Source organism: Phlebotomus papatasi, chromosome 3 (genome assembly GCF_024763615.1).
Source record: "Phlebotomus papatasi isolate M1 chromosome 3, Ppap_2.1, whole genome shotgun sequence".
In the NCBI taxonomy this organism is placed as follows: Eukaryota; Metazoa; Arthropoda; class Insecta; order Diptera; family Psychodidae; genus Phlebotomus; species Phlebotomus papatasi.
In genome coordinates this window covers 38,648,583-38,672,761 of record NC_077224.1, presented here as the reverse complement: position 1 = coordinate 38,672,761, position 24,179 = coordinate 38,648,583, and the positions used below count along the sequence as shown (strand labels likewise).

The 24,179-nt window shown below is 34.3% G+C and overlaps 2 protein-coding genes across 3 annotated transcripts in view; one reads left to right on the top strand and one right to left on the bottom strand.

The window, feature by feature from the left end:
* The first annotated feature begins 220 nt into the window (after window positions 1–220).
* Window positions 221–12,955, top strand: LOC129805599 (probable cytochrome P450 4s3). 2 transcript variants are annotated; one of them, XM_055853632.1, is made up of 5 exons: window positions 224–548; window positions 647–1,100; window positions 11,301–11,635; window positions 11,701–12,231; window positions 12,661–12,955. In XM_055853632.1, exons 1-4 carry the CDS (start codon window positions 392–394, stop codon window positions 12,228–12,230), a joined length of 1,476 nt encoding a protein of 491 aa, XP_055709607.1. In that variant the 5' UTR covers window positions 224–391; the 3' UTR covers window position 12,231; window positions 12,661–12,955. The 2 variants fall into 2 exon arrangements, with proteins under 2 accessions (XP_055709608.1, XP_055709607.1); XM_055853633.1 differs by having other exon boundaries at window positions 221–548; window positions 11,701–12,955.
* Window positions 12,956–14,666: 1,711 nt separating this feature from the next.
* The window catches only part of LOC129805575 (MAP kinase-activating death domain protein), a 70,178-nt gene continuing 60,665 nt past the window's right edge, over window positions 14,667–24,179 (bottom strand). The window contains exons 21-23 of the mRNA XM_055853576.1: window positions 22,899–22,971; window positions 22,646–22,692; window positions 14,667–18,615 (exon numbers count right to left, since the gene is read on the bottom strand). Of these exons, the coding sequence (XP_055709551.1) occupies window positions 17,788–18,615; window positions 22,646–22,692; window positions 22,899–22,971 (948 nt within the window). The 3' untranslated portion in view covers window positions 14,667–17,787. The remainder of the gene's footprint in view (window positions 18,616–22,645; window positions 22,693–22,898; window positions 22,972–24,179) is intronic.

Here is a 24,179-nt window from a genome sequence, read left to right as displayed (position 1 = left end):
TGTGATTCTTAAATCAATCACACCTATTATGTTATCTAATCACCTGTGGAAAAACATACATTGAGAATCTTTAACAACATAATGTCGGAAGTCGTTGACTTTGTATTGATTCGTCAATTGTCCAAATACAATCAATGCGAATTTACTTTCTAGGCCACTTTAAACTGATACCACTCGTGAGAGTGCTCTATTGTGTGTGAAACAGTGACTGTGCGAATTCTTTGAGATTGCTAGTTTCAATTGCCACGGAAAGGTAGAAGCACACATCTTCCCCCCTGAAGTGCCTCGAGTGGCCAAAGTCCAACTGGTACAAGAGGTCACTCTCTATACCACTTCAGATCAAGTCTGCAGTCTTTATTGCGCGCTCGTGAAGTGCAAATCGTGAGACAAAATGATAGCACTTGGAATATTTTTAGTGGTTTTAGCCATATACTTACTGAAGATTGATTTCTTCCAAAGATGCTTGAGATTCCGGAAGATCATTGATTTCTCCTACAAACTACCAGGTCCACCGATCACCGAATTGACCAGAAAAGCCCACAAAGAAAGTTAGTGGAATTATTTTCTAGTTATCTTCTTATTTTTTTCTTGAAGCCTAACAGGTTTTCTGTTAAGAAATCTTTTCATAAATATTTAACTCTCACAGAGGTTCTACCGTGGCTATTAGAGTGTCGCCAGAAGTATGGATCGAGATTTCTTATTTGGTTTGGGAAAGACCTCATATTCTTCCTCACACATCCTGAGGACATTAAATTTGTCCTATCAAGCCAAGAGATCATCACCAAATCAGGCAACTACAAGGTTATAAAGCCTTGGTTGGGTGAGGGACTCCTCACCAGTACAGGCACCAAATGGCAGAAGAATCGTAAACTTCTAACGCCAGCCTTTCACTTCAATATCCTCAAACAATTCCAGACGGTTATGGATGATTGCTCAGAAATTCTAATAAAAAAGTTCAGTGCTGTAGCTAATGAGGAACCCGTGGATATTTATCCCTACATCACCCTCTATGCCCTGGATGTTATATGCGAGACAGCAATGGGGATTAAGAAGAATGCACAAGAAAATAGCGAGTCAGAATATGTGAGGGCGGTGAAAAAGTAAGTGACATTGAAATTACGCATTTATTGCGCTAATTTTTAATACTTGTTTATTCAATGCCACAACAATTGCAAATTATTATCTTCAACTCTTCAGTATCATCTAAAAAACGTTCAATATATTGTTGGATCAAAATTAATTTCCAGATTCATTTTGAGAAATGATTGATCACCTTCTTATCAGTTGCGAAAGATTAGTCAAAAACCAGTAGTATTTTCATTGCTCGATGTAAGCAATTCCTCAATACGTATATCGATACTTTAAAATATTTATCTCCCATCATTCTACCAAGAATGGACCTAATTTTTGATATATCGCCCATGTTTGCAAGGAATGCAGACACAAAGAAAATACAGTTAGCACAATTGCTGATCTTTGCGAACCAGAGAATTTCAAATATGTATATCACTTCACATATCTGTTCTTCTATCAGTCCAGCTGTTAGTAGTTCTAAAGATCAAACGGTAATGGATAGCGACTTGGGGTGAGCGGAAGCTCCCTCCTTCCCTTAATTCGAAAGATTCTCAATCTATAGGGGAGACTGGGGCAAAAAGTCACAAAACGAATATTTTATTTTTTTACAAGCTACTCAAGCGCTTCAAAAATTTCTTATTAGCGCAGTTTTAAAAGAAATTTACCGCTCTACAACTTTGTGAAAGTAATTTTCCTCTATTTTGTAAGGAACTGCATTTATCGAGCCAATTTCTAAAAGGTAATTTTGTTACTATTCTCAAAAATGCTGGGGCAAATAGTACCAGACATTGGGTATTATCATATTTTGATTCGCTTCATTACGGGCTTCCGTAAATTTGAAAAAATACCTAGAGGACATATTTTCATAGAAAATTTATTCATCTACACCTTTGTAAAACAGCGTTTTCTCTGCAAAAAAAATTGAGAAAACGAGAAAAGCGCTTTTCAAGCTATTTTAGAAAGAAAAGCACACAATAGACTGCAAATTATTTGGACAATGCAAACAACAAGCAGCGAGATATGGTAATGACGTTTCTTTTCGCCGTGATACATCAGAAATTGCTTCGCTTTTTATTACTTTTTGCTCTATACCTTTTGTTACTTTTTACCCCAAGTGGCCATTTTTAATAAAAGGATTTCTGGAGAAAAGAACTTTTGTGAAATTCTAAAATAGATAGCGGATTCGTATTCAAAAAATCCAAATTATTTAGAAAATATTCTCTAGTACATCAATTTTATAAAATAAGTAGGGGAAGGTTTTGCAGGTTCCTACTAAAAAAGGAGTCCAAGATTTAAGACTTTTTACTGAATGCCACACACACCGAATCAATTATATCACTATGTCAAAAAAATCTCTTACTTATTGGGTTAATAATTCTGCCTCACAAAATTCCTAGAAGTCCTTAGATTTTCCTCTACAGGAAAATGAAAATGTAGCGGCATTTTTTACGAATGTGCCCTGGTTAACTCAGCTTCGTACCACTTTTTCCCACTTCTGTAGGCCTCATTTTCTCCGAAAACATTACACCGGACACAAAAATTTGAGCACCACTACTTAGATGGAACTTTCATCTACTTATTTTCACCATTTGTAGAAGGTTTCACGCATTAAAAATCAATTTTAAGCTATTTTTCTAACACATGGTTTTTGACACTCGGAAAACCATTTTTTCCCTGCATTCTGACAGTCACTTAAGAGCTTGTTTAGGTGTGATTCTCTCATAATCACACCTAATGTAATCCTTGGATTTCCTCTAACACCTCCAATTGGTCTTACAGAACATACTTCGGACGTAACTGCTTTCAAAAATAACCAGCCACCAATTTAAAGTGAAATGTGGGAAGTTCCACTTTAAAAGAAGGAAAATTGAATGAGAAATACTCAAAATAAATCGAAGTGACAATTAAAGAATCACATCTACCATAAGCGGTCTAGTTTCTTCACTGCACAAATCAGAAAGTAGTAATCACACCTATTGAAATCCTTGTTTTTTCTCTAACGTCTCGAATCTGTCTTACAGAACATTTTTTGAACATCAGTGATTCTTAGAACTACCAGTGATTAATTTAAAGTAAAATGTGAAAAATTCCGCTTGAAAATAAAGCAAATTGGATGAAAAATTCTCAAAACTCACCGCATGGGAAATGAAAGAACCACACCTACCATAAGCAGATTTAGGCTTAATGTTTAATTTGACAGAAATGAAATACAAACATCTGATGAAGTTTCATTTTGATGGGGAATTGCGTGTTTTCCTTCGAGATTTTAGTGAAAAGTGTTTAATATCCCAATTTTCTTGTGAATTTATTCAATGGAATCTCTGATGAGTCAAATATCCCGAGCGGTGTGCACAGTGTGACCCAAAACAGTGAGGAATTCTCAAATTCGGTGGTCAGTAATTTTGATAGATGTTTTTACGAATCTGCAAAATTCAATTTTCCTGGGCTGCAGGGGTGGTAATTTTTATGAATTTTCCTCCACCCACAAAAACGACCTTCTTCAAGCGAAAGATTTTCACGGCAAATATTAACCCTAATAAACCCTCTTTAACTTGGAATAGTTGCTTTTTCGAAAAAACACTTGAAGTGTTCAAAAATGCATAAAATATTACACATCAGAATTACGATTTTAGGCCCATTTTTTATTTTTGCCTTGTGGACCCAGGAAAAAAGTCCTAGGCTTGCAAGTTTGTCAGGAAATGTGAGATTTAGGACTAGCTTTTAGATTATAAGTCCATGGACGAAATTCATTTAGTAACTTGGAAATAAATCAACTTTTACGAATCTGCAACATTACGAAGGTGCAAAACCTTCCCCTACATAATAATTGTTATCTTCTGCATGCAAAATATTTCAAAAATAGGGCTAAAAATTTCGATATTTTTTATTTTCTAAATTCCTTGTTCAAATTCTAAGAAACTTACGACATTGAAGAAGGTCTATGGAGGCCACCTATAGATAAAAAATTGAGCCGCTATCTTTTTTACCTTGGAAGATATTGAATTTTGAATTTTTCAATTTGTGACTCTTTGCCCCAGTCTCCCCTATGATCTTAATTTTCCTCTTGCCCTTCCAGTAACACGCCGCCAAAAAGACACAGGTTTTTGCAGAAGTATTTTGAGTATTTGCAGAATATACTTTTATACGAAAATGATTTTGTACCGTTATTAGTAGTGATTTTTAAAGATCAAAGGTTGGTTAGCTGTAGAAAGCATATTAATCAATCGATTTGGATAGCTATGGTTTCATTTGAAAAGTCTTAGACTCCCGGAAAAAAATCTGAATTGATCTGAATCAGTTATAGATATGTTGTTTATTGTCCAAGAGCACCGATTTAGATTTAACCCTTTAACGACAAGACACTTTATACGGACTGAAAATCAACAATCAAAATTAAACTGAGAAACATAATTAATGATGAGTTTTACATCTAACCTTGGAAAGTCCAATAGAGTCTGATTCGGTGTATTTCGTGCTTCTGTGGACGATAGGGACAAAAATATCCCAAAAAATTAAGTAACTTTTCTGACAATACCAATGAATAATATTTTTCGCTTTAATGAAAAAATATTACGTATGAGTATTGTAATTTTTATTGCCAAAAGGGTTTTGCTTAAAAAACATTGAAAGTATAAAAAATAAATAAAATCAATTATGAATTTGAGTATTTAAAAATTCGCCATTTTTTAGCTTAAGTATTTACTATATAGCAAATAGCTAGAGACTTGCAAAAAATATTGTAGATTCCTTCAACCTTCTACTTTACAATTATGTACAGACATGAGAAAAAAATAACTTTAGGTAGTCAGGAAAAATTATTTTCTTTATGGGACGCCGGTGTTCCAATCGTCCTTAAAGGGTTAAGTTAGCCCTAAATACGAGTGGAGGTTCCTTGATCTCAATGCCAATGCAATTGATGTGGATCGTTTCTAATCAAGACACATGTAACAAAGATTTTTAAAATTCGACACGATAATCAAGATATAGGAGAATAATTTAAGACAACGGACAATCATTCGAGCTTTAAGTAATTTCGATCCTCCAATTGGACATAGGACATCACATTCGTAAAATCAGTTTATAAAACGGCAATAAAATGTATTATAATGAACCGATAAAATTCGATAATATTTGAAACTATGCGGTAGTCTCAAACTCGTGAACACAATTCTTCAAGTTTTAAATATCAGAACATATAATACAGTATAGTCACGAGTTTAAGCATTCCACAAAGCTCGATCGCTTTGTGTACCCCTTCTTATCACAACGATAAGTTAAAAAAAAACAATAGATGAAGCTATTATTTTTATCAAGATTTGAATTTATCACTACATATTTTTTTTCTATTTTTTCAGAAAAAATTCCATGATTGAGAAGAAATGTATAATAGGTTAAAGTACTCTCCCTTCGAACGTTCATGCCTTCGAATAATGTGAATTTTCTTTCATTTTCCCTTCTACATTTCTATTAAATATAAGTCAGCTTTATTATCAATTCACTGTGCAACAGTGATTTTGTCCCTGGGTTCTCATGCTATATTAGGTGAGATTCTTAACAATCTCACCTACTATAATCCTAACAAAATTTCATGTCGTCCGATCGACCTCAAACTTGGCCAAAATGTGTTTCAGCACTTCCTGATCACGAATATATATGTGGCTATTTTACGTTCCCGGCCGGCCGGCCGCTCTTTGGAGCTTAATAGCTCCTAAACTAAAAAAGATATCGACTTGCGGTTTTCGGCAAAGGTTATATATCGCATGAAAATTGCAACTTGGTGCATTGACCCCCCACCCCCCACCCCTCCTTCCGCCATTTTGAAGACCCCCTTTTTTTGTTTTCTCAATAGCTCCGCCCCTATGGCATCGAGCGGGCTCAAATTTTAGTATGTTATAGCTGGGCCTTAGAGCTTTCCATCAATACTAAACTTAAGGTCCCTCGACCCCCCTGACCCGAGCTATAAGGGTCCAAAAAAAATTTCTTAAAATGGCCATAACTCCGGTTCTAATTGTCAGAATTTAAAAAGTGAGGGCTTTTTGGAAAGCTCTCGTGAAATGCCACTTCTTCTTCTAACATCGCAAGTTCATAAAACCACCGCTAGGGGCGCTATTATTAAAAAGAAAATTTTTAAATCTTATAAGTTAAATAACTCAAAAATTCCATTGTGCATCGGGCTGAAATTTTAGTATGTTGTAGCCGTTGATTATACCTATCAAACAAAAAAAACCTTAAGTCGATCCATAACCCCTGACCCGAGCTATAAGGGGTCAAAGTTCGAACATTGACCGGCCTCTATCTCCGGTTCTAACTAACATAGCGACCTAAATTTTACCTTTTTGGTTTCGTCTCAATGAGCACTTTCAGATGGAAGTTCAAAAAGTCACCACAGGTGGCGCTGTGATAGCGTCAAAATTCATCGAAATTCAAAGTCACTTTTCTCAAAAACGGCATTGTGCAAGTTAATGAAATTTTAGTATGTTGTAGTCCAGTCTAGGACGTTTCCAAAATGGTGCGTATGTGCGCTGTGGTTTCAATAGAACCGGAGATATGAGGGGTCAAAGTTCACGAAATTCAAAAAATCATATCTCCGGTTCTATGTGACCGATTTTGATGAATGAGGGCTTAAACGAAAGATCTCACCAAATGCTACAACTTTCTAGAATATTTGAACTTCGTGGGACCAACACCAGGGGCGCCACAGTCGAAAAACCAATTTCAATATCACATAACCTCAATTATCTCGACTGTCGCTGAACCGATTTTGATGATTACTTCGACATAATTGTAGAGGACATATGTCTCTACATTTCGTCCATACATCATTTTCCACTCAGACTACGCTATCACTCCGATTTTGCCGTTTAAGTGTGAAAAAATTGATTTTTCCCATAATAACGCTTTGAAATCACTCAGATGCCAATTTGACTGCCTCTACTCCACAAAGACACTTAAAATATGGTTTTAAATGGAAAGTCCCACAAAATACAACAATTCTTTGATATAGTTGAAGTTCAACAAATGACTACTTGGGGCACTCTGGATGAAAAAACGAGTTAAGAAACAAAAAACCTCGCTTATCTTGGCTTCTGAGTAATCGATGAGTTCAAGTTCTACGGCAAAATTATAGAGAACATTCTGGTCTATATTTCACCCATATATCACTTTTGTGCCAGTTCATCCAAATCCTTGATATTTTGGTTTAAATACAAAATTTGTATAATTTCACGAATTTGATTCAAGATAACTGAATGGCGTCTCCCAACTTCAGCTCCAAATCGAATTTGCATGCACTCCGAGTTAGCTCACGTTAAGAATCTCACCTACATAAGCCGGTTAGGATTATCTGTCCCTTTTCTATTGCCAGGGTCAAATGATTTACGAAAATACTTATCATTTTGATTTCATTTTATCTTTGCGCCTGGAATCTAGGCAAAACGGGTTTTGCCATTTTTTGATACTTGGGTGCCTATATCTCCAATTCTGCTGAACCGATTTATTTCTTAATATGGGAACACTTGTCCTCCTTTATATGCCCGATAATCCTTTAGACAGACGCAGTTCGTGAAACTGACACCAGGGGCGCTATAGTCCCATATATGTCCGAAAGCATGGAAAAATCGAAGTTTTTAGCAACTTCAATCAAAAATATCTCGGAAACTAGGACTGTCCCTAACAATCTGTTTTCTGGATTTGATAAAGAATTTTATTAGCTACATTTTCATCCACGTACAACTTTTCTCTCAGATTGTTTTTTAACCTCGAAATTGAAATTAAAACGAAAATCGAACACTTAGCCAACTAGAGAAAATCTTTACTATTTCACACGTTTTGACTTTTTCTTTCCAAATTTAGAAAACTCCTGGTGTTTCTTTAACTTGTTTTTGACAACTGTAGGAGTTTAAGCATTTTTACTGTTTTATAAAGTGTGTTTAGATATAATACAAGTTAATAACTCAAATAATATCCTTAGTAACTATAAATTTCAGTCTTACTTCTATCATAGAAAAAATTTATTACAAAAAAGAGGCATATTGATTGCATAATTTTATATATTTATTATTAAATTTATGTTTTATAAACAATAAGCATCAAATTTCACTTTTTAAATAAAAGTTATTCATGGAAAACTCTGTATTAAAGCCTTTTTCAAAATTCAATTTTTTATTATTCTTCGGAAGTTTTTTCTACAATTATCGACTTTAACCTCATGATTACGTAATTTTTGTCGAAATAAATCTAAAACTAGTCCCAAATAAAACTAAAAGAAACACAAAACTACTAGTTTTTGAACTTGTAAGTGTTACATTGTATATCACATAAGTTAAAGCTTCATACAAATTTCCAAGTAATAAAATAATATCTAAGTAATTAAAATAGCATACAAAAATCACCATATTATCGATATTAAAGTATTAAATATTATAATAAGGTCTTGTATTGCTTAATAAGTTACGAAAACACATAAAGAAAATGTTGGTAAAATTTTGTCATTTGTTCGTAATTTTTACTGCTCGAACTCAAAGAGAGAGCAGTTATATAATCGTCTTTTTTTAACTTTTCACTGTTCTGGAGCTTAAACGGTAAGAGATATCGACTTCCAGTCTTAGATGAGCCCCAATAAAAAACAATATCTCTCGACGTTTTTTTTTCCCTCCCTACCCCCCTCTATCCCCTCCAAAACCATGTTTTTTCGGTTGTTCTTAAAATTGGCCCAAGTTTTTTTTAATGATTTTTGAATACGTTTTAGAGGTACTGCAGGCGAACATTTCGCCCAAACATACTTATGACCGGAAACGGAAAATTCGTCATTTTGAATTATTGAAGGTCAAAGGTCAACTACTTTGGAGGACTCATTTTTAACCGATTTGGTTAAATTTGGATTTTTTGGAAAGGTGTTGAAATTTTGAGCCAGTATGTATCGGTCTTCATCAGTAATGAACCGGTTAAGTACCGATTTTGAATAATTTTTCCGGAATTCTTTTTACTTGACCTTAAATTTGTTCTCAAGCTAGAGGTCAAACGGTAAGTTTCGGTCGTCGATGATCCCCAAGAAAAAAAAACAATATCTCTAGACGTATTTCACATTTTTCGCCTATTCCCCTCCCCACCTCTAAAAATATGTTTTTTCGGTTTTTCTCAAAATTGGCCAAAGCTTTTTCAATAATTTTTGGATATGTTTTAGAGCTAGTCCAAGCGCGCATTTCGCCCAAACATACCTATAAAGGAAAAATTCGCCATTTTGAATTATTGAAAGTCAAAGGTCAACCACTTTGAAAGGCTCATTTTTCAACCGATCTGGTTAAATTTGGATTTTTTGTAAAGATATTGAAATTTCGAACCCGGCTGTATCGGTAATGAACCGGTTAAGTACCGATTTTTGAATAATTTTACATCCCCAATAATTAATATTCCCTAAAAATAATGTTTTTTCGGTTTTTCTCAAAATTGGCCCAAGTTTTTTCAATGATTTTTGAATACGTTTTAGAGGTACTGCAGGCGAACAATTCGCCCAAATATACCTATGACCGGAAAATTCGTCATTTTGAATTATTGAAGGTCAAAGGTCAACCACTTTAGAATGTTAATTTTTCAACCTAGATTAAATATGATTTTTTTGGAAAGGTATTGAAATTTTGAAACTGGCTGCATCAGTCTTCATTGGTAATGAGTCGGTTAAGTACCGATTTTTTGATTTTCAAATGCTTTTGTGATTTATGAATCAATTTGATCTCTAGTACATCAGTAATACCAAAAGATCATGCAAAATAACTAATTCACGGTGAGTTCTATCTCGTGAGTTCAAGCATTTCGCAAAGCTGGGACGCTTTGCCATCTCTTTTTTTCGGATATTCAAAATATACGAACAAAGGTTTGTAAAAGAAAAAAAAATATTGCTCGCCAAGTGATCATTATACGAACAAACTTTGTGAAAAAAGTTCCCAGTTAGTAATTCACAAACATTTACGAAGAATTACTTACATAATAATTTACACGAAATTAGGCGATTTTGAATAATTCATTTGAACGCAATTGATATCAGAATTGGTGCCGGAAAGGGATTTTTATTAACTTCAGTTCACCGACTACTTGTGAAAAATAGCCCGACGTTCAAATACATTTTGTGACACTTTTAATTCTTTGCGTAACTTTATGCAAAGTTTCTGCATAAATTTACGATCGGAAAGTTTGACATCGCGTCGATTTTGATAACACTTTCCTTCATACTCTTTACTAATTTGAATTCTGGGTGATGCATTCTTTTCTTATATAGTTACACTATATAAATAAATGGTATTTGAAAGAAGATAATGTTAAAAAATAGAATTCACTGATCGTTATGACGCGTGTTTTATAGCATCTCATCTGATGAAGATGATCGATGGTCCATACACAGATAAATTTATGTCCATATTATTTGACAGTTTTTCCTACACGAACGTAGAGAATTTTCGTCAACATGGACATAAATTTCTTTAGTGTGTAGAGGCCAGAGTCTGAGAAAAACCGGCGAATAACCGATTGTAAAACATTCCTCCGGACCCAGGTACGAATCCCCTTTAAGTCGCCAGGAATTTTTCTGGCATTGAAGGTGTTCGGATTGCATCCAGTGAGCTTCACTGCACTTGATTCCACGGGCATGAGACTGACAACCTCATCCCGTATAAGAAAAAAAATGATAATGCATGTCTAGAAATCCCCTTGCGGGAAGGCCTTGTTCCTCCATGGAATGTTGTGCCAACATTATTATTATTATTATTACATTCATCTTCCTTATTAAAGCTCATAAAGCGCGCTTAATTCAACTGAAGATAAATTGAGGAGCTCAGAGCAAAAAAACGCTATTTTATTAGGGAAATGCGTATATGACTTAGAGTTTTTTTGCTCTGAGCGCCTCAATTGTAGTATTTTTAACAAAATCCCCATTGTAAATCTTTGAGATTGTTGTACTTATGAGATTGCAAAAGTGTCTTAAAATAGCTCCAATTGCCATGCTATTTTAAAACAATTCATTGAAGTGCCTTAAAGGCCATTCATTTGGAAAGAAAGAAATGAATGATCTTACAACAGTATATATTGAGCTTATCGCTTCCCCACAGAAGCACCTGGAACTGGTTCATAAAAGTCAATATTTTTAAATTTGAAGTGTGTTTTTCCTCATAACAATTTTATCTAATCTATAATATTTTGTCGAAATATTGAAGGAAAAATACATGATTTTTTTCTAGAATTTGCGAAATTACTCACCGGAGGTCATTTTCCATGATATTGCGTATTCCATTCTTCTGGAATTTGTCTTCGTACCGGAAGGTGCAGGACGATACGCTGAAGATCCTTCATGATGAGACCAGAAGAGTAATTCAATTGAGACGAAAAGCACTTGAAAATCTCAATATTAATACCTCAGAGATACTCAATGAAGCTAGTTCGATGCTGGGAATGAAGAAGAGATTAGCATTTTTGGACATGTTGCTGATAGCTCAGAGGGAAGGCAAGGATTTAACTGATGAACATATTCGTGAGGAGGTGGATACTTTTATGTTTGAAGGACACGACACGACAAGTAAATCTGAAGAGGAATTAGAGGGGTAAAAAAATTGAAAGATTTTGATAAACTTGCTTTTTCAGGCAGTGCCATTGCTTTCACCATTTATCTCCTGTCACATCATCCGGAAGAGCAGGAGATTGCTTATCAAGAGGTCAGGGACTACGAAGGACGTGAATTAGAGACAATGAAGTACCTGGAAGCTGTTATTAAGGAATCCTTGAGGCTCTACCCATCCGTTCCTTTCTATTCTCGAATGATTACTCAAGAAAAGATCACAATGGGCGATTTGGAAATTCCTTCCGGAGTTACACTCTCAGTCCAACCCTACATCCTCCACCGTGATCCTGAAATCTTCCCCAAACCCGATGTCTTCAATCCTGAACGCTTTTTGAACGCTGAGAACATGCATCCATACGCTTATGTCCCTTTCAGCGCTGGTCCCAGAAACTGCATCGGACAGAAGTTTGCAATGCTGGAAATGAAGAAGACTTTGGCAAAAGTACTGCATCATTTTGAATTTCTGCCTGCGGACGAAAAGCCCATCCTCCTGGCTGAACTCATCCTCAAGAGTAACAATGGGGTCAGAGTGCGACTAAAGAAGAGGAATTAAGGTAACTTTTTTTCTTATCTTTTTCTTTCAAGTTTATATTGAATAGAAGTTTTTTTTTCACTGTTACATCAATTGAAAGATTCAACGTTAATCATTCCTCTTAATCCTACATTGATAGTCTCTTTCCCTTTCTCCCACACTGCCCAAATTCCCATTTCTTAAAGCATCATCAATGTCTTTTTTTTTTACACATTTAACTATTTCTTTTTTTTTTTATAAAATTCAAAAGGAATTTAACAACATTTACCATTTTCTCTTCTCAACGCACAAAATCACTTGAGATCCTCAATATTTCGCGTTCCATTTCTCTTTTTTTTTTCATTGTTTATATCCTATTACAAAAATACATTTATATATTGTTATTCATTCTATTCAGAAACATGCAATATTGCCCAGTAAATTGTTCTCCTGTTTCTCATCCATTATATAGGGTACTCTTGTTCTAAGGCAAAGAAGAAACAACAGAGGAAACATATACTAGCTTTTATCATGGATTAATGACTTAAAAAATGTTTTGTTGTAGCATCACAAAGCAAAGTATTATGATATGTTTTTTAAATATAAAATATTTGCACACTAACTTTTTTTATCATTAAATTCTAACACCATGATTCAGGAAAAATGATTAGATATGGATTCGCCATCTAAATGATGTTTTTTTCTTGTTTTTAGCTATTCTAATGTATACACGTATTTGAATAAAGCGGAATTTATTGCTGAATATTCTTTTTACGGCATGTCCGTTGTTTTTTGTGAGAGAACATCTTTGTAAAACAAGGCTAATAAAATTTAAAAGAGAATAAATATATTTAAAGAAAAAACTGAAATATATTTTTTTATGAGCTTCGCACGAGACATTAAATGAAAAAAATAAATAAATCCACTCTGAAGAAATTAAAAAAAAAAACTCCATTATGAAAGCATTGAGTATGTTATCGTTTTCTCAATTTACCAATTGTTCCTTCCTCCTCTAAACATTTATTTTTTTAACTAATAAATTCTTGTGAAATGTTAAAAATTCCTTTGAACGAAAAGAATAATTTTATAACTAAAAAGAAATGAATTTTGCATTTTTCACCGATAAAAATCGAATATTTTGTTGAACTTTATAATTTTACTGCTCGAACTCCACGGAGAGAGCAGTTTATAATCCCTCGATTTTTTCACCCCGCTCCCAAAATTTTCACCTTCCACCCCCCGGAGACCACTTTTATCAACAAATCTTCACGTTTCAGACGATTTCTGAGAAATGTCGTCACGCTGTTTGTTCGTCTGTCCGTCCGGCTGTCGCCAACTCTAGAGGCCAAACGGTAAGAGATAGCGACTTGGGACCTTCGGAGGACCCCCCATAAGACGACCCAAGGATCATTAACATGCCCCTCATTTTCCCCCCAACCCTCCCCTTTCCCTTCAAAACCATTTTATTTAGGATTGCTCGAAAACGCGTCGTGCCATTTTTTTCATTTTTGGATATGTTTTACAGATTACCCAGGCGGACATTTCGTTCTTATACGAAAATACCGTTGAATCATTCCTAATAACGGTTTTTCAAGGTCAAAGGTTAAAAAGACACTAGAGAGCGCATTTATCAAGCGAATGGAGTCATGTTTGGGCTCACTGGAAAGGTCTTGGAATTTCCTATAAAATTGAATCGGTTCCAATCGGTTTTGAATCGGTAATGAACCGGTTCATAACAAATAATTTTTATACGAAATTTAATTAAATTACTCCTGAGGTGTATCTTGGAAAATATTTTGAGTGATTAATAATCTGTTCAAATCGGTTGTGAACCGGTAATGAAACGGTTTTTTACCGATAAGTAATTTTTGTTCGAATACAATTTTTATTACTTTTTAAAATATTTTGTGGAATCTATTGAGTTATTTATGAATCGATTTAGATCGGTTGAGTACCTGTAAACGGTAAATGATGCGAAAATACTTTTGAGGTATAGCATCTAAGTTACGAGTTCGAGCATTTCGCAAAGCCTGGGACGCTTTGACACCCCTTGTTTACTAGCCAAACAATTAATTAGTTGACTAAAAACATTAAGGGTAAATGTCCTAATTCAAAACCATTTCCAGACGCTTTAACTTTGACAGAAGATTCAACACATTAAGTTCATATTTTTTCTGAAAAGAATTACATAAATTTGCTCCCTGACTCTTCTAGAATGTTACTGTTTAGTGAAAATTCTTTAGATATAATTTGAAAACTTCTTAAATACAAGAAAAATACACAAGTGCAAAATGCTTCTATTGGAAACAAATTAATCCAAATGGAGACAAGGGAAAGTTTCTAATTGGTGTTTGAGAATCGGTCAAGAGTTGAACTTTGGACAAAGGAAACACGTATTTTGACCTGGTCTTATCCTCCTTTATTACTATATAAACGACGTTTCGGAACTTTATGGCTCCTTCTTCAGGTATGCAAGTAACTAGTGGGAAAAGGGGGGTCAATACAAATTTTCACTACACTGTAATCACAATTGGACGAGATGGACATCACAATGGTCAGAACGATAATCGATTATCGTTCTGACCATTGTGATGTCCATCTCGTCCAATTGTGATTACAGTGTAGTGAAAATTTGTATTGACCCCCCTTTTCCCACTAGTTACTTGCATACCTGAAGAAGGAGCCATAAAGTTCCGAAACGTCGTTTGTGTAGTAATAAAGGAGGATAAGACCAGGTCAAAATCCGTGTTTCCTTTGTCCAAAGTTTCTAATTGGAGACAAACAGTGTAAGTGAAACCGCGACGAAAGGCTTCCAAAACCTTGTTGAGTTGCTTTTGAGTACAGGATTTGTTCTTATTCCTGGTCTTATCTTCTTTCCCATCTAAAACAATAAGAAAATCTCTCCAAAAAAATCATATTTCCGGGGTTTCCTATTGAAGCAGTTGCAGACACTTCAGAAAAAAAAAACCCTTTTTATTCACGCAATAGGTAATTATTTCATTTGAAAACTTCACGTATCATTAACAATAAAGATTAGCACTTCATTTGACTAAAATTAGCCAGAAATATGACATAAATGTTAAACAAAACGAATAAACAACAGTCACCTCATTGTGTTTTTCATTGGAAAACATGGTCGATCGATGAAAAATTCAATGATGAAAAGGTACACTTTCAATTTTTCTGAGAAATTAACAAATTAAAATTTGTGAATATGAATGGATTTTCGCTTTATTTGGAGCAAAATTAACTGAATAATGAAACTGAGGTATAGAAAATATATAAATATAGTAATTTAGTACTGTATTTATTATGAAAACAGTGACATTTCCATTTGGAGTAGCGAAAAATTTCCATTTGAAGCAGGTTTTGATTTAGCTTAATTTACCCTGTATAATTCTTTACATCTTACGTTTAATTATATTTCTTCGAAGTTATTTATGGTAATCTTTTAAGTCCTTTATGAATCGGTTTAAATCAATTGTCAACCGGTAAACCGTTGTTGCCTGCACTGAGAGAAATCCAAAAAGTTAAAATAACATTCCGGAAATGTTAATTTTACCCTGCAGTATTGATCCAAAATCGGTGTAAATATTACCCTTTCTAGGTGTATTGGGAGTTAAAGTTACCCTTTTCATGTTAATTTTACCCTTAAAAAAGGTGTAAATTTAACACAAAAAAATGTTGATATATTTTTACACATAAAAAGTGGTGAAATTATGAGGAGAAAAAGTTAATCGCACCCTCTTTTTTTTCTCAGTGTGTAATAGCATCTAATTCACGAGTTCGAGCACTTCTCAAAACCTGGGACGCTTTGCCACCTTATCTTTAATGGGTTAAAAATAAATATATGAGATAATTAGAGCGCTTTTGGACATCGCATTCGTACAGTAATTGATAAGGATTCAATTCCTCGATACTTTCGAAAAATTTTCTCCCTCTTTAACCTGCGATTTCTTACTAACATTCTATGTTCCTCTCCTTAAATCTTCTTATGAATGTCAGTGAGGCAGTAAAACTCCCTATTCCTGATATTCGTACTCGAGACCTGAATTTCTGTGAACGTAAAGTGGATTCGAACCCAGTAGGGGAATTCTGTAATTTTCGTGGCATTGTCACGCGTGAGTTCGAAAAATGACAATGCCAATCGAGCTTTTTTGTCATATCATATGAGTTCGAAAATGCAATTCACTGATTTTTTTATGAAATGCCTTTACTTAGTGATATTATGCAAATACAGTCTTCTGTATTGGTTGATTTGCTTAACAATATTCATAGTCATTTTAATTTCCAGAAATCTCAAATATGTGACTTCTGACAATGCCACGTGAGCTGAAATGGCAATGTTACGGCTACAGAATCGCATTATCGAAAAAGCTCTCCTAAGACTCAAACCCAATTTGTCATATGGCATTGCCAGAGCGTTATGCCGAAAATAGACACAGGCTGATCCTCGAGAATACTCAGTTCGAAAGACTTGGCAGAAAAATATCAGCCCAAACCAGCATACACTGAGGATTTAAAATCAAGGATTAGCGTTTTTTGCGCAAATTTCGATTAAATGTGCCCACTTTGATTGCTGAAATATTAAGTGAAATATCAATGCATTTTTCATACAGACAGGAATACTTTGACCTTCCCAATGTTCCTATATTAATGAATTCTAAGATTTTGCGACATTGCAAACCATTACTCTCCATGTTTTTTCATTCAATTGACATTTCGAAAATTACCCAAAAACACTCAAAGTGAAGCTTTTTATTTTCAACACTGGCGCTGGATGTCGCCTAATCCTCGTAATTTTACTAGACCTCACGAATTTAGAAGATCAGCCTGATCCTCCAAATTTTGGGCTGATCCCTGAGTGTATTGACACCAATCCTCATTTTTCGAGCTGATCCCAAAGTCGATCCCTGTGTCTATTTTGGGCTTTACGGAATTCCCCTCCAGGACACTTGTATCAATGAATCAATGCATTCAGGACCCAGTAGGGGAATTCTGTAATTTTCGTAGCATTTTGTCACGCGTGAGTTCGAAACCTGACAATGCCATTCGAGTTTTTTTGTCATATATCATATGAGTTCGAAAATGCAATTCATTGAATTTTTAATGAAATCCCTTTACTTGATGATTTTATGAAAATACAGTACGTCTTGGTTGATTTGTTTAATAAAATTCATAGTCATTTGAATTGCCAGAAATCTCAAATATGTGACTTCTGACAATGTCACGTGAGCTGAAATGGCAATGTCACGGCTACTGAATCGCATTTTCGAAAAAGCTCTCCTGAGACTCAAACCCAATTTGTCATATGGCATTGCCAGAGAGTTACAGAATACCCCTCCAGGACAATAAATTGTGTCATCGTGTTAATAAAATCCTTAAATTAAATAAAAATTCTAATTTCAAATTTCTACAAAACCAAAAACAAAAAACAAAAGTTTCAAAAATAAAATAAAATTGATGTTCTCTCTTTTAGCATTACTTTCCTTTGCATCAGCCCAAGGTTTCTAATATATTATTAGATCCATGGCACACAAATTAAATCACAAATGTCCCTCTTTTTGTGCTGCTCAATCCATTGCCCTTCAGCCCTCTGTCAGTGTCTCCGGGGTGTCTGCGGCGATCCTCCACCGGAACTACTGCTGACGGATGTCTGTCGTCCCATTGATCCTGCCCGGGAAGTATGTCTCTGCGGAATGACAAACGGCGGAGGAGGCTGAGGTGTACACTGAGGCGGGATGGAAGTAGCAGAAGCCTGACGCATCAGCGGACGACTGGCAGATGTGCTGGATTGCTGAACAGTTCCAGCTCGCATGAGAGGTGGAGCTTGACCAGAACGTGGCGGAATAGCCGGCGGAGGACCTCTCATGCCTACAGAACCTTGGGATTGAACTCTGGGTGGAATTTGGGGCAGTTTCGAAGGGGCTTTGCTCGATGGGGGCTCACTCTGTGTCGATGATTGGCTGAGGATACGCGATGGAAGACTTGGTGGACGCTGTGGTGGACTCTTTGGCTTCGGCGGTGGAGCTATTGATGGTGGAGCTGAGGTATACTTGGGAGAGGTTGATTCCGTCGGTGGCTGAACTGCTGTTGTTGTAACAGTGGGCTTTTGAGGTGGCGTTAGGGGTTTTATTGCAATCTGCTGCCCTTTTGGAGCTTGTGCCTGTGGCTGCTGAGGCTTCTCTACAACCACTGGCTTCGGGACTTCCTTCGCCGGCAGTGGCTTATGCACTTCCTTCACCGGTGGCACCTTCTGAGGTGGCCCCTGTGCCTTTTGCTGCTGAACAGGTTGTTGCTTCGTTTGCTGAGGCATCACTCCCTGTTGCTGAGCTAAATTAACCAAAAGTGCAGGATTTTTCTTCTGATCTTGCCCAGCAGCCACATACGAAAAGACACACAGTACAGAGTAGCAAATTTGATCAGCCTGAAAGTACAGATTAATTTTTACTACAATCAGTAGATTTCGTATAGTCACTGAAGGTTAAAACTTGTGCTTTCTTCAAAGGTAATCTATAATCTCATCAAATTTCGATTCAACATGCGATTACAAGATCAAATAGGTAAATATTAAATTAACTAGCAAACTAAATAATTAAACATAGAAGGAAAACTTACGTATATAGAGATCAATTTTAGAGGTAACACCCCTTTCAACAAATTAATCAAAGAAAAACTCATTTTTTTTTCTTTTGCAACAAAAACTATTAACATTTGTCTTGAAGGTGATCCATCCATTGTCCTTGAATGATGACATTCCTTCTGAATCATTCACTCTTCACAATTTCCCCTTTTAAATGTCCCTTCTTATTATATTTATGCAGTGCAATATTCACAGGTTTTTCTTTTCGTTTCTTTGTATTTTATGTAGTGCAAAAACCAACAATTGCGAGTAGATAAAAAGCATGCAAACACTGGGAAGTTAAAAAGAAAATATATATTTGGACTTTGTTACAATCACTTGGTTCACACCTCTTTTATTAAGGGAGAGTAGGGCAGTTCACGCAGAAAAAAAATAATTTTTTAAATAAATTTACATTAAAAAAAAAACAGTATAGAATTCCAAAGATTCGTACAACTTTTGAGATTTACTTGGATGGATACCCATGGAACAAAATTAGGGAAAAATAGCGTAAGTCCCATGTTGGTAGAGGAAGGTGGGGCTACTTTGAGCTGTAGGAATACACTGATATACGATTTTTTCGCATATTTCTAAAGGAAATTAAGCTTTAGCGTAATGTAATGTCGCTCTACAAAACTCAGCTTCTTTAAGTCTTTCCGGACCACAGCATATGCTGCAAGCCAATTTCACCATTTTTTAATCAAAAATATCTAAGCTCAAGAATTAATTGAGGTCCTACAAAAAATATCTTACATTTGGACATCCTTATAGTTTGTAATCATCCACAAGAATAGGATTTTTATTACTTCTGAATAATTAAAAAACACTATTTTTCACTGAATATTCATATGCTGCTTTGGGTACTCAGAGTCCCAAAAGAGACGAAAGAGTTAAACAATATACGAAAAATTATATATCAATGTAGCTTCCACAGTTTAAAATAGCCCCATCTTCCCCTATGTAATGTCAATGATTCCATTCCATACTACCCTGTCTAATAGTTACTCATATCTGGAAGCAAGAAATCGATAATGTCCATAAGTCTATATCTCTTAGATTAAGTCAATAATGACTTTACGCATCGCGTTGCAGATTCAAATTCAAATTGATAGAATTGTAAGAGGGCAGCCATTTTGTAGTTTTAGTATTGCCATGTAGGTGAAAACGTAGAGAGGCCAGTTTTTAGTGGGAATTCGATCATGACGGACAAAAAATTTAGAAGTAATAATTTGCTGGAAATTTATAAGCTTTGTAAGTAAAAAGCCAAGAGAAAATTACTAGACGTTTCACAGAAGATTTATTTATAGGATTTATGACAGAGTTTCTGAAGGACTTCTACGAGGAAGATTTTGAACTAAAAGTTAGAAAATACCTGTAAGTAGGAAACTAAAGAAAGACAGAATTAGAGGACTTAAAAGGATTCTATTTATAGGATAACCAAGGAAAGAAAGCCAGAATTGGGGAAGATTCTAAGAGGGCAAGATTTAAAGGTTCAAGTAAAATTTAAGGTTAGGTTTAAAAGCTCTCATGGCTGAGCCCCATTTTTGTTTCAGATCTTAAATCAGTGTCGATCGCCAATTCTAATAATTTGATACGGTTATACTTGAAGAGAATAAAGAAATAATTTCCGATGGAAGAATTTGTCAAGAACACATCGTTAGGCCATTTATTGTGACATTCTTAATAGAATCTGACTGTTGATAAGTATTTGTATTAGTTACAAAAAGTACAGCTAATGTTTAAATTATTTATAATCGACAGTCGATACTATCGAAGAGAACTTATCATGTCACCCCTGATTTTTTTTTTATATAAATTACCGTTAAAACGGTTAAAACCATTATCCAGCGAACACAGTTAGCTAAAAAAAAAGCCAGCGTTTTCAGCATATTTTTGCTGAATATTGTGTCTTTTTTAGCTGACTGTGCTCGCTGTGTACTCAAAATTAACTCAGAACGAGAATTGATCTCGTTGTGTGTTTGGATCAGTGACGCTGAATATATATTCAATCTGTGAATCCAATCTTACGCTTCATCCAATCTGGTGAATATATATATATTCACCGTCACTGATCCAAACACACAACAAGATCGTCTGCTGTGATATAGTAGCGGCGCTGGGTCCATAGTCCATACAGAGCTGTCATATGGAGCGGCTATCCGTATCGAGAGATAAAATAGAGTAGAAGTGGGGAAGCATAAAAGAGCGAATTGCATCGCTAATCCGAAAAGGACAACTGATCCCTGACAAAATCTTATCTCACTCTGAACTGAGCTATAAATGAAAATAACCTAACCGGACCATATCTTTGGTGTTTATGGTGTTTATAAAGCGAATTTGATGACTTTTTTTATTAGGGGTCCATCTGGAAGATGATTGCTCTTGATGAAATTTTGATACGTTGTATCTGATATCAACACTTTTCTATAGCGATAGGTCGCATCCGTCGAAACTTGGAACCACTGTGCCTCGACCCTTACTGCAAGGAATTTGACCAGACCCTCTCTCTAATGTTTCTTAACCGATTTCAATTTGTATTGTTGGCTCGACACAATTCTTTACGGTTTGCTTGACACGATTCTTTATCTTTTAAATTGAATTCATAAACGAATTTTCACGCATTTCCAGTTGCATGCATTCCGAGATCACCTGTAAAGAATCTCAGCTACCAAAAGCTTATCTGGGCTTATCACTGATTTTTGAATGCTATTTGAACTTGAAATAAAACTATTAATTAGATATATATTAGAATATGAAATATTTTTCAGGTATAAAATAAATGGAAATAGTAACAATAATTCTAAAGAAGATAATTTCTTCAAAATAATATAATTAATTAACGTCCCCCTATAGCAGAGGTGTGCAATAAACCGTTGAAACCGAATTAATGTCAAAATAAGTTTGTTATAGTAGCGTTTTGACCATTGGCGTACATGTTTCATTTGACATTAATTCGGTTTCAACGGTTTCTTGCACACCTCTGCCCTATAGGGGAAAGTACCCATGCTTGATACCATTGGAAGCTTCGTAATGACTAAATTTTTCTTATGTTTCTCATTAAACGTGACTTCGCAATATATTTTAAAAACTAGCCACTTTCCCATAGTTTTTAAAATATGGTTGCGATGAGTCACATATATATTGTGAAATTTAGAAAATTTAGTCATTACGAAGCTTCCAATGGTATAAAGCATGGGCACTTTCCCCTATCCAGAAATTAATGAAAATTCTGAGATTTGGCAAAATCTTTCAGGTGATTCAGTACTGTTTCAATAAAACATCGGTTCAGCCTATTACAAATAAAAAACAGAAAAGAAGAGTAAAATTGAAAACTGCCTCTCTGTGAACTGCCTCAATCTCCCCTTTGTCGAATTTTTTTTTGCTCAAACTCAAAAATAAAAGATAATAAATAATAGAAGGTGGGAAAGACACACGTACCCACAACCAATTCTATAGAGAGAATTGTGTGTCCAAATCACAGAAAGAATTTTGTTTTTATTTAAAGCACTACAACCAAAATTGTCTTCAACATCAAATCTCAATCATGTTGTCTTTTGTGTTAAATCCTCGAGTTTCCGTGTGAAACATATAGAAAACAATCTATGGAGACATAGCGCAGCTTCCGGAGCCTTTAAGAGTTTTGTAGAAAATTACAGTAATAAGAAACTTAAAACAAAAATTCGTCAACTTTAGTTTCAAATTAAACTCTTTCACATGCAACAACATTGAATATTCTTTTCTCATCTTTATCAACACACAATAGAGAGAGAGAAGTATGATTTTGTTTTCTTTTTTTTTTGGGAAACAATTAAATATACATAATAGAGACACTTACCATTGACGACTTGTACTTGCGCTGGATTATTTGACGTGTTTTGGGGTCTATAGGTAAAATAAATAATTAATTGAAAGTTTTAAATTAGTTGTACAGCATTAATAGTTGGGTTTTTTTTAATATTGATTATGATTGTAATGTTTTACACAATAAATAATTGTGTAACGTTACAATGGTAATCGTGTAATTGTCAATTTTTCTTTTTAATTGTGTTATCTGAGATTCTTTTTCTTAGCAAAATATAGTCACTTACTGTATTCTTCGAGAATGAATATTCCACCCTTTTGCGTAAAACACTTCCGGATGTGATCCAAACGTACGAAAAACTACAAAAAGAATTATGGCAAAGTCAATAAATGATCTCAGGAAATCTCTATTTGTGTGACATGTGATCAAAAATAATTGTGATAATTACAATCTTGAGAGAAAATAAAACATATTTTTCTAAACTATAATTCTTCTACTGAAATAAAGCATTTTCATTCACAAATTTAACATGCATCATGCATAAGCTCAACGCTACTTCAGCCGCAACTCTAAGCAATTTCTGCTCTAAGCATCTCTAGCTCTAGGTTAACTACAAAATTCAAGACCAAACAATAACGTAAAAAGAAAAATCAGATATAAAAGAAAACATAATAAAAAAAAATATTTTTTTTTCTGTGATAAATAAAGATACAGACAGAAAATAAGTAAAATGGCTCAACAAAAGAAAGAAGTAAGCATTTTTAATTCTCTATTACAAGAGTTTCAGTAATGTAAAATGTATAAATTATTCAGTACTTGTGAGATGGTCATAATTTTTTATTATTATTATTATTTTGTTTTAGAAATATATTCTTTATAAAATTTATTCATTGTAAATACATTATTAAGCACTTTGTTTTACTCCTCTTGCCTCACTTGAAGATTTGTATTTTTTTTTCAGTAAACCACAATTTATATTGAAAGGTATTTTCACTTTATTGTATATTTTATATAGTTTTCTAATAGATATTTTTGTTCATAGCACTAATATTTAATTGATTTATCTGTCATAGCAAGGCCAATACAGTAAAATTTATATTAAATACATTTAAATTAAATAAATAATTTTTTTTTCTGTACAAAATGCAACTACTCTTGATAGATATTGTTTACATTTAGTAAGAAATAAATCATTTTTTTTTCTAAAATTCGTCATTTAAAAAAATATATATAAACGATATCTTAGAGCAGCTGGAAATCAAAAAAGGATTTAATATTCTTTGTGTGTTGAAAAAAATAAAGAGAAAATTATATAAATAAACAGTAATCAGATGTGATATTAACCAAAAAGACATTAATTGTCTCTTTTATTCAATTCAAAGTTTTAAATATGTCACTAAATAGTTTAAATAGCGTTCTCATGTTTTTCTTTTTGACACGTAAAAATAAATTATAAATTCAGTATGTAAGAAGTTGTTGAATTATCCAAATACAGCATGCAATTAGTTAATTTCTAACTATAAAGAGATAGAAATATAATAAATTTAATGAATTGTCTACTTTATAT

Bases quoted from the DNA above. Each gene is read 5' to 3' on its own strand.
- LOC129805599 (XM_055853633.1), top strand. From the start codon at position 392: ATGATAGCACTTGGAATATTTTTAGTGGTTTTAGCCATATACTTACTG. The intron at 1,101-11,300 runs GTAAGTGACATT...ATTTTTTTCTAG, and splicing joins TATGTGAGGGCGGTGAAAAA to AATTTGCGAAATTACTCACC. The intron at 11,636-11,700 runs GTAAATCTGAAG...TTGCTTTTTCAG, and splicing joins TGAAGGACACGACACGACAA to GCAGTGCCATTGCTTTCACC.